The sequence below is a fragment of the Salvia hispanica genome, chromosome 5 (assembly GCF_029641045.1).
Source record: "Salvia hispanica isolate PSC_SH4W2 chromosome 5, Shi_PSC_v1, whole genome shotgun sequence".
Lineage (NCBI taxonomy): Eukaryota > Viridiplantae > Streptophyta > Magnoliopsida > Lamiales > Lamiaceae > Salvia > Salvia hispanica.
Genome location: NC_142696.1, coordinates 36,938,014 through 36,947,646, shown reverse-complemented (window position 1 = coordinate 36,947,646; position 9,633 = coordinate 36,938,014). Strand labels below are relative to the sequence as shown.

Sequence of the window (9,633 nt, the reverse complement as noted above, 5' to 3'; positions counted from 1 at the left end):
GACTTTTTCGCATACCGTATTTACGGTAAGGTATACGGTATGGTGGTTTCGGTAAGGTATACCTTACCTACCCACCCCTAAGTATATGACCTAATTATGAAAACTGAAAGGGTTAACTCAAATCAATCGGCAACTAAAAAAAGAAATTTAAACAAACAAACAATTACAAAGTCAAACTAATTAAATTTTTCCATGTGCGGTGGAAACAAATAGCATGATTAATTAATATCAAATTCAAACTCTCGGAAACATAAAATTCCCATTTAAATTAGTCACTCTGTCTCGTATTACTTGTGACATTTGTTTGGACATTCATTTTGAGAATTGATGTTTTAAAATTAAGTAAAAGAGATAATAAAATAAAATACAAAATAGAGGGTAAATTATAAGAAAATATTTTTTTTTATTTTTTATTTAATAAAAAGAGATGTATGATTTAAGTAATTTAGAACAAAATAAAATTATTTCTCAAATAACTTGGGTCAGAGGGAGTTGTTGTCACCCATGGTTTTCCAAACAGGACAAATGATAAAACCGGGCTTTGTATTGGGCTTTGAGAAACCCAGCTGATTAACAATACCATGCAAAACCAGGAAAATAGATAAGAATTAGCCCAATAAAACCGGGCCTTGTATTCTGCTGTGAGAAACCCAGCTGATTAGTACGTGTCCAACATAAACAAATAAAACAGCTTAAATCAATTGTAAAATGCCATAACCTTTTCAAAAAGTGGGTCTCATGATGAACGAATCTTTAAATTTAGACAAAACTCTTTTTAATTCCATCAGTTTGTTGGTTGCGCTTAGGGTGGCTTGAATGATTCCGATATCTTACCAATTATCAAAATGATCAAATCGAAATATGTGGTTATCGATTAGTCGATAATATAAAATAACTGAAACACTTTGATCTTGGCACTTAAAGGATCCAGTTAATTATTGATTATAATCGATGGCCATTGGCTAGTTGTTATACTAAATTAATCTATAAAAGATACTCCAAGTAAAGCACGATATATTTTAGGTGCTCAAAAGATTTTGGTAGAGCGTATTGCCTTATTTTGTCTTCGAGCTTCACATCAAAATTTGCGAGGTCGTCCACCGTCTTCTTGAATTCATTCAATTGTTCACCAATTGCCTTCTCTTCAAAGACCTTGTGTGAGTACAATTTTTGCTCCATATATAAGCGGTTTGCGAGAGATTTTATCATGTAGAGGCTCTCTAACCTCGCCCACACTCTTGCCTTAATAGTTTCCTTGAAATCTCTCGAATGAGCTTATCTACAGGGGACAGAATAATGGCATAATCGCATTATGCTCCCTGGCCATCACGTTTTTCGTCTTCACAAGATCTTTAGTATCAAGATCAGTGTCTTGTTTTTTGCCTACGGACCAAGGACGTCGAGAGCATCAGTCAAGCCTTGCTAGATGAGCATGACCCTCATTTTGATTCTCTGTGACTCTATAATCTTGTTGCAATTTGCATCCATTCTCTCTTTTCTTTTGTATGATAAGTTCCCATAGCCGATACCACTCGTTAAAGATACAAGAATCATTCGAATGAACTTGAAAACAAAATGATTGGTGTGGTTTGATCTTTCAAGTTGAGCTCTCTATGTCGTATATTGTACTAAATTCTCTCTCAAAGTAACCAATGTAATTGTATAATGTGTATAATTGCGCCTCCAATTTATGTGTCAAATCGCCGAGTTTGACTCGGTGCAGGCCGTTCTTGAAAAATTAAATTCCATAATAAGCTTCTAAGAAGCATCCATCCATTTCATTTCATTTGTCACGTGATATATTACACCCACCCCATAATATCTTTAATATGGTACACGTAATTAATAAATAACAAAAAAGAAAAATATCCACACTTTTTTAGTGTGAATTGAATTATTCAAACATAAAAGTCAAATCAATGGCTGGAAAGTTCATGCAACCAAACCAAAAACAGTTGAGCAACAAGTGGCTTGCTTAGTAGTTTGACAACCTATGGTGTGGACAATTTAAATGCTGTAAGGATATTATTATTATTATTATTATTATTATTATTATTATTATTATTATTATTATTATTATTATTATTATTATTATTATTATTATTATTATTATTATTATTGTTATTGTTGTTGTTGTTGTTGTTAGTTTAAATGCCCAAGATGACCTAATTAGAAATCTTCATGAAATTCGAGCATGATTTTCAGTTATAAAATCGTCACTTTTATGGATTATGTACAATTTTGTGGTGTGTCGTGTTAATGTCTATTTTGCTGCAATTTTTTCTTTAAAAAAATCATACTAGTATTAACTAATACTACTAGTACTATACTCCATATTTCGTATAATTACTCTAACTTCACGCTTCAAAGGTAGTAAATCGGATTCCTATTCAAGCAATTCAAAATTGACAAGTCACAAGAATGAATACTCCAATTGATATGCAAGAATAAGTTAGCAAAAGATTAAAAGAAATATAAATTCAAATATGACTTCTAAAAAAGTAAGTTGACAAAAAAAATAAAAAATAAATAAATAGTGGGAGTAGAAGGAAAGTGTTGATGAAATTTCTTTGACTCTCTAACTCAGCAGTTCATATATGTTGAATTTCCACACTCCCAATTTCAGCATTTCTTCAATTTCGATTTCCAAACCCTCTCAAAAATCGTAGCCCCCACCGTCCTACGACTCGGAGCAATCCAAATTTATTCGTTTCAGATTCAAAATTCTCTTCACGTATTTATTGCATCAGCTCATTGGATTGAAAAGGATATACTAATATCATTTTTTGGGTCAATAGTCTCTCATTCAACTTCGGATTTCGTTCAGGTGTGCTTTGAAGCTTCGTTATATTTGTGTATTTTAGATTTGAGAAGGATTGAATTTTCGCGGTTATTGACTTTTGTTTGCTGCAATCCAGAAACTCTACTGGCTCAGAGATCGGGATAGGTGAAGGAATCTGAGATTTGAAAATTTAGGTGTGAAAGTCATTAGCTTTATTAGATAGGGGTTTTGTACCTGTGGTTGATTTTACCGATCGATAAGCTAGGGTTTTACTCGATCTCGTGTTTGTGATTTACATTTTGCTGGAGAAATTGGGGCTTTTTAGTCAAACAGGTGGATTTTGGTTCATTTTCCGTAATGGGTAATTGTTGTGCAACACCGCAAACCTCTGATGAGAAGAAGCCAAATCCTTACTTCGATGGGAAGCCTGTTCCAAATGGTGGGCATAAATCTTATGTGTTGGAGAATCCAACAGGGCATAACATAGAGGAGTTTTATGAGCTCGGGCGGGAGCTCGGACGGGGTGAATTTGGGATCACGTATATGTGTACTGATAAAAGCAATGGAGAGATTCTTGCTTGTAAGTCGATATCAAAGAAGAAGTTGAGGACTAGAGTGGATATTGAGGATGTTAAGAGGGAGGTTGAGATCATGAAGCATCTGCCTAAGCATTCCAATATAGTGACGTTGAAGGACACTTATGAGGATGATAGTGCAGTCCATTTAGTCATGGAGTTGTGCGAGGGTGGTGAGTTGTTTGATAGGATTGTTGCTAGAGGTCATTATACCGAAAGGGCTGCTGCAGCTGTGACTCGCACGATTGTTGAAGTTATTCAGGTGAGGGTTTCTGTGATTGGATTTGGGGCTTTGTGCTTAGATAATTTGTATGGAGTGGTATTTACTTCTTTTACACTATTTAATTTTGTTCCAGTATTAGGGGCTGTTTTGTTTAGTTAATATGAAGTGTTATAACATTCATCTCAAAGGATTGTTAGTAATGTGATAGACTGGATTGATAAATGTTGATTCAGTTGAATAGTAATATAGCATGCAACTCATTTAGATCTTGGTACATCTAGGTTTTCGGGTTATCAGATTCTATTTGGTGGTATATTTTCTTTATGTCATTGAGATGCAAAAATAGGAAGATGTATTAGCCTTATTGCTTGTGTGTCGGGTTTTGTTGTTATTAATTTGCTTATGCTTTTGACGTACTATATAAACACATATGGTTCTCCCTATCATTGATTTGATTCCACTGTGTGGCATCTTGCCTCTGCAATGATTCTCTGCAGCTAGCCAATTTTATTAATTTGCTTATGCTTTTGACGTACTATATTAAGTCGGACTTCTCTGCAGAACTGTCACAAGCATGGAGTCATACATCGTGATCTCAAACCTGAAAATTTCTTGTTCAGCAATAAGAAGGAAACAGCACCCCTCAAAGCTATTGATTTTGGGCTGTCCGTCTTCTTCAAGCCTGGTAATGCCTTTGCACTCAGAGTACTCATTGTACAGCTAGATATAAGGTTGATTCTTTTCATCTGTAACTGATTTATTAGTAATTTAACAGGCCAGATATTTGATGAGATAGTTGGAAGTCCCTATTATATGGCTCCGGAGGTGCTGAAAAGGAACTACGGTCCAGAAATTGACGTCTGGAGTGCTGGAGTGATTCTCTACATTTTACTCTGCGGTGTTCCGCCATTTTGGGCTGGTAAGTTTCCATAATATCTGTTAATCCAATAACACCTGCACCCTAACGTGGTACAATATAATTTAAGTAATTGGCTGAATCTACATTTTCTTAAAACGGTCAGCGTATCTGGAAGTTTGAATTTGAGATCATGTCCTTTATTCGGGCTCTTATTTTTTCATGTATTTCTTACATAAATTGCCTGTGGCGTGCAGAAACTGAACAAGGAGTTGCCCAAGCGATCATTCGTTCTAATGTTGACTTCAAAAGAGAACCTTGGCCCAAAGTATCCGATAGAGCGAAGGATCTGGTGAAGAAGATGCTCAATCCTGATCCCAAACAACGTCTTACAGCACAAGAAGTACTTGGTAAATAGGAGTACTCTATTTTATTAGTTTTTCGCATAAACTGTTTGATTCTTCCCTTCCAATGCCCTTTTTCAAATACGAAGTTCTTGACATGTATAACTCTTCGACTTGCAGATCATCCCTGGTTACAAAATGCAAAGACTGCTCCTAATGTTTCTCTGGGTGAAACTGTCAGAGCTAAGCTCATGCAATTTTCGATGATGAATAAGTTGAAGAAAAAGGCTCTAAGGGTAATTTCCTGTTTTTTAAGTCGCAAAAGAGTTAGATCCATTGGTGGCGCTCTTGCAGTTTTCTTGTACTAAATTTCTCATTCAAATTTCAGGTGATTGCTGAGCATTTGTCGGTAGAGGAGGTGGCGGGAATAAAGGAGGGGTTCAAATTGATGGATACAGAAAACAAGGGGAAGATTGACATCAATGAGTTGAGAGCTGGATTACATAAGCTTGGTCATCAAATCCCCGAATCTGATCTCGTAGCTCTCATGGAAGCGGTAAGTATCTTTTTGACTTCAAACATTAATCTCTAGGATTTTGTATCTTTTCTGAAAGGTTAGATAACCATAGAGTCATTATCCTTCAAGCCGTGCTTTTTCACATAAAATCTCTTCCATTCCTTGTCAAACTAGTACTACATTTTTTCTTTTCCACTATTCAACTATGCGGAAGTAATGAGTCTGTCTGTCAATCTTCTTGCAGGGCGATGTGGATAAGGATGGGTATCTCGACTGTGCAGAGTTTGTTGCCATTTCTGTACACCTAAGGAAGTTGGGCAATGATGACCATCTGCGCAAGGCCTTCGACTATTTTGATAAAAATGGAACTGGATACATAGAAATTGAAGAGCTGAGGGACGCCTTTGCTGATGAGCCAGAAGCTACCAGTGAAGAGGTCATAAATGCCATCATTCAAGATGTTGACACGGACAAGGTTAGCAATACTAATTCTTCTAGTCCGGTTTCTATATGTTTCCTATGAGACGGTTTAAAGTTGAGCTTGGGAACACAAGACATAGTAGGATTTTACTCTAGACTCTGAGTGGCGAGTTAGATCGACATTAGATGGATTGGGTATTTGAAATATTACACGTCCATCCATAAAAATGTGATCTTTATTGTTTTACTCCAGCTAATCCATCATCCAACGCAAAGTGAATGAACGTGTTTTCAATATTTCTGCAGGATGGTCGTATAAGTTACGAGGAGTTCACTGCAATGATGAAATCCGGCACAGATTGGAGAAAAGCATCGAGACAATATTCACGGGAACGATACAACAGTCTTAGCTTGAAATTGATGGAAGCTGGCTCCTTACAGAAGAACCAATGAGACTAGATAGGTGGGAAGAACACTGACTTGCTTCGGCTTAAGCTGAAAAACTACGATGTTTCGTGATTCAGACCCAAGGACTTCAGGCAAAAAACAAAGGATGAAATTCTTTTTTCTTTGATTATATTTATGTTAAATTGGCTGGTTGCAAGATTCTTTTGGTTTAGGATGACAAAAAATAGGTCATTGATCATGTTACTACGGTTTGTGTGGTTTGTTTATGGTTGGTTGCTATCTGGGATATAGATTCGGATATATATTAAGGATCTTTTAATGTGTATGTTTCTGCTAAGAATTGTAATACCTTATCATTTGTATATAGACATATTCTTCAACTTTTAGATTTCTACATGAGCATTATAATTTTAGCTATGTAGAGAGCACTTGTTATTCGAGAATACTTGATGCGGGTAGTTAACTGAGAGTGTCGAATGAAGCGAACCTTCGTAAACGCTTCCCCCTTCTATTCAATAGGTCGAGGAATTGAGTCACCGTACCTTACTTCGTACCCCCTCTATTTAATAGGTCGAGGGATTGAATCAACATATAATAGTTGGAGAATCATTACTAAATTAATTAAAAATAAAGAAATAAAATAAATGAGAGAGGGAACGCTCTTAAAAAAAAATGTACATGTATTTCTATATCAACTTAAGCTAAATTTTTGACAAGGCTATTTAAGCGATTTTATGTGTTGGAAAGTTTATTTAGGGAGACATTTACATACTTCTTTAAATAATTTTGGATATTAATTGATTAATCGTATTTGAGAGTGCCATATTTTTGGACTGCAGCTTATCATATTTTATATTTTCAACTTTCAATGCTTTCATAAAATATCCCTAAGCCTTCGAAAATCCTTAATCTTACTAAAAATCTTGCAATGTCTTGTTCGAGGCGAATTATAATTTAATCGATTGACTTTTTTGAAAGGTTAGTCATGTTAATTTTTTTAATTATGCATTAATAAAATTGGAGACTTTGATTTATCATTCCGTTTTCAAATTATATCTAGGTAATTAAGCTCAAATACGAAGTTTGGTATGTCCCATGATATAAAAACCATTCAGAAAAATCATAGGGTTTACAATTTTTCGCATTCATCGCACTTGGAATTTTATTATTGAACTAGTTTATGTGTTAAGTGTCATACATGGATGTTGCCACCATTAGTACTTTTTTTTCAATTAAATTTTAAAATTTTAGGATGGACCAGAATTTGACGAAGAAAGCTGGGAAAAGAATATACGTAGATTGAACCTAAAAGTTAAAGGGAAGAGAATGTCATCTTACACAAATCTTATTGACCTGGTATCTCATATCCAAGTTATGCAGAACTGCATGTTCATTCATATGCGAAAGCTAACGAATCAACTTCAAAATCTATTTTTGGACCATGAATTGAATTGGTTAAACACTGCAAGCCTGATGGAAGCATGCCAATACAGTGATAGATATATTTTTAATGTTTTGATTATTTATGTAAATTCTATCGATATATTCACGTATAGGGATGTGATCATATCATAACCCATAATTATGGTGATAACCTAATAACCCTCATTTTATGGACAAAAAATATCATTTTATGGAACAGAATATCATTTTATGGAATAAAAGTATCATTTTATGCATGCTGAAAAAATATCATTTTATCGTGTATAAATATCATTTTTAGTAAAAATGATACTTTTGACCCATAAAATAATAGGGTTATTAGGTTATCACATAAATATGAGTTATGATATGATCGCACCCCTATTCATATATGTGTGTTTTTTTTAGTAGTTAAGTGAAAATAAATTTAAGGAGTCTCATCACGGTGAATTCATACCTGAAATCTTTGATCGCTGAATTTGGTTTTTTGGCTATCCACAACGTGTCTGGTTCTATCAGAATAACATCATCCTTTTTGCAAATTTTAAATTATATAATAAAAAATGGCGTTGGTCGTTCATTATCCTAAGAAAAAGGAGAAGATATCAGTAACAAAGAAACAAATTTTAAATAGAGTTATTTTTGGATCACACGCCATTTACATAGTGAAAAAATGAAAGTAGTGAAAAAATGAAAGTAGATCGAATAGCATGTCACTAATTTTAGATATATAATGATTATTTTAATCTATAGTTTCTATAAATAATCTTGTATTTCACCTTCAATTACAAAAATCTATTTAAGTACATATATATGCTTAACTCTATCCATAATTATGTATTTGGAACTCATAAATATTTTCAATTAACTTAAATTTATCTTCTTTTTAATATTATTTCTCTTTTTTTTGGATTCTTTAATAAAATATGAGAATATTTATGATTAGCTTTGAAATGAATATTTATGATTATATTTTTTTGAACTCGGCTGCAGCAAACTCCGCTATGTTGCGAAGCAGCTTATCACACCTCTCTAATAAACTCTTCCGCCACTCTCTCCCTCTCCACGTGGCAGTCCTTTCTATTTTAACACACAATTGTTATATTGCTATAATATCTTTATGTATATTTTCCGTAATTATATTTTTGTTTTAACAAGTATTAGCTTATTCTAATCTGCATGAGCTGTTGTTGTTATGGACTATTTTTTTCATATAGGAATTTATTTGAGATAGAGATAGAAGATAAAAGATAAGAGAATTTTGAATTTTGGACAGATCAAATATATTTTGCTAATTCATTGGACTGCTAAATTTACAATGCCTCCAACTCAACAGACTAACGAGTTCACTCATGTTCAACTCGCCGGATTGCTGAATTGCATTTGGCCTTGGATTTGACATCCTCCTCAAAACAACAAGAATTCACATGTCATGTTCCTAAATCAGCTTAGCAAACAGCTTTATAATGCTAATGATTAGGCAAAAAGAGGAGCTTCACCTAGACCACACCTCAAAGAATTGATGGATACCTCACATGATGGCAGGATAAATTAAATAATGAGTTTTTCTAAATATCACACTAATATAAATAATCGCACTGCTAAATGAAGAAACCGCCCCATGTCTAGAAAAATGTCTGATTTGCGGTTTTATTACTTTGCACACTCATGAGTAAATATGGCTGATTCAGATTTTTCTTGATAAATAATGAGGAGAGGAAAAAAATGGTGGAAGAAGACGGTGAGGAGAGAAAAAAGAGAGAGAAATGTGGAGATGTGAGGAGAGAGAGAGAAAACACCACTTGTCGCTCACAGGCGCTCAAATTTAATCCCGCAGCATATCATTTCTCTAAGTGGGAGGCACCCCAATGGGAGATATGCCCTATTCCTCCAGTGAGAAAGTCTCATCAGAACTGAACAAAGACTCCGATGGAGTACCACCTGTCAAAAAGTCAAGAGTGGGCTGATAGACATTGTCCCAAGGGAATTCGGGGACCCCCACCCTACTACCACCCGCAGCGACTGGCTGGCCCTGCACCATCCTCGTCATCCCGCTCACCCCCATCATTCCCATCATCCCGCTCAT

At 34.7% G+C, this 9,633-nt stretch overlaps 1 protein-coding gene across 1 annotated transcript; it reads left to right on the top strand.

The window, feature by feature from the left end:
• Positions 1-2,572: 2,572 nt before the first annotated feature.
• LOC125188391 (calcium-dependent protein kinase 32-like) lies at positions 2,573-6,511 on the top strand. The gene is made up of 9 exons (XM_048085205.2): positions 2,573-2,827; positions 2,919-3,619; positions 4,142-4,265; positions 4,356-4,499; positions 4,694-4,846; positions 4,961-5,076; positions 5,169-5,336; positions 5,542-5,772; positions 6,024-6,511. Exons 2-9 carry the CDS (start codon positions 3,140-3,142, stop codon positions 6,168-6,170), a joined length of 1,563 nt encoding a protein of 520 aa, XP_047941162.1. The 5' UTR covers positions 2,573-2,827; positions 2,919-3,139; the 3' UTR covers positions 6,171-6,511.
• The last annotated feature ends 3,122 nt before the right edge of the window (positions 6,512-9,633 follow it).

Bases quoted from the DNA above. Each gene is read 5' to 3' on its own strand.
- LOC125188391 (XM_048085205.2), top strand. From the start codon at position 3,140: ATGGGTAATTGTTGTGCAACACCGCAAACCTCTGATGAGAAGAAGCCA. The intron at 5,077-5,168 runs GTAATTTCCTGT...TTCAAATTTCAG, and splicing joins TGAAGAAAAAGGCTCTAAGG to GTGATTGCTGAGCATTTGTC. The intron at 5,337-5,541 runs GTAAGTATCTTT...ATCTTCTTGCAG, and splicing joins TCGTAGCTCTCATGGAAGCG to GGCGATGTGGATAAGGATGG.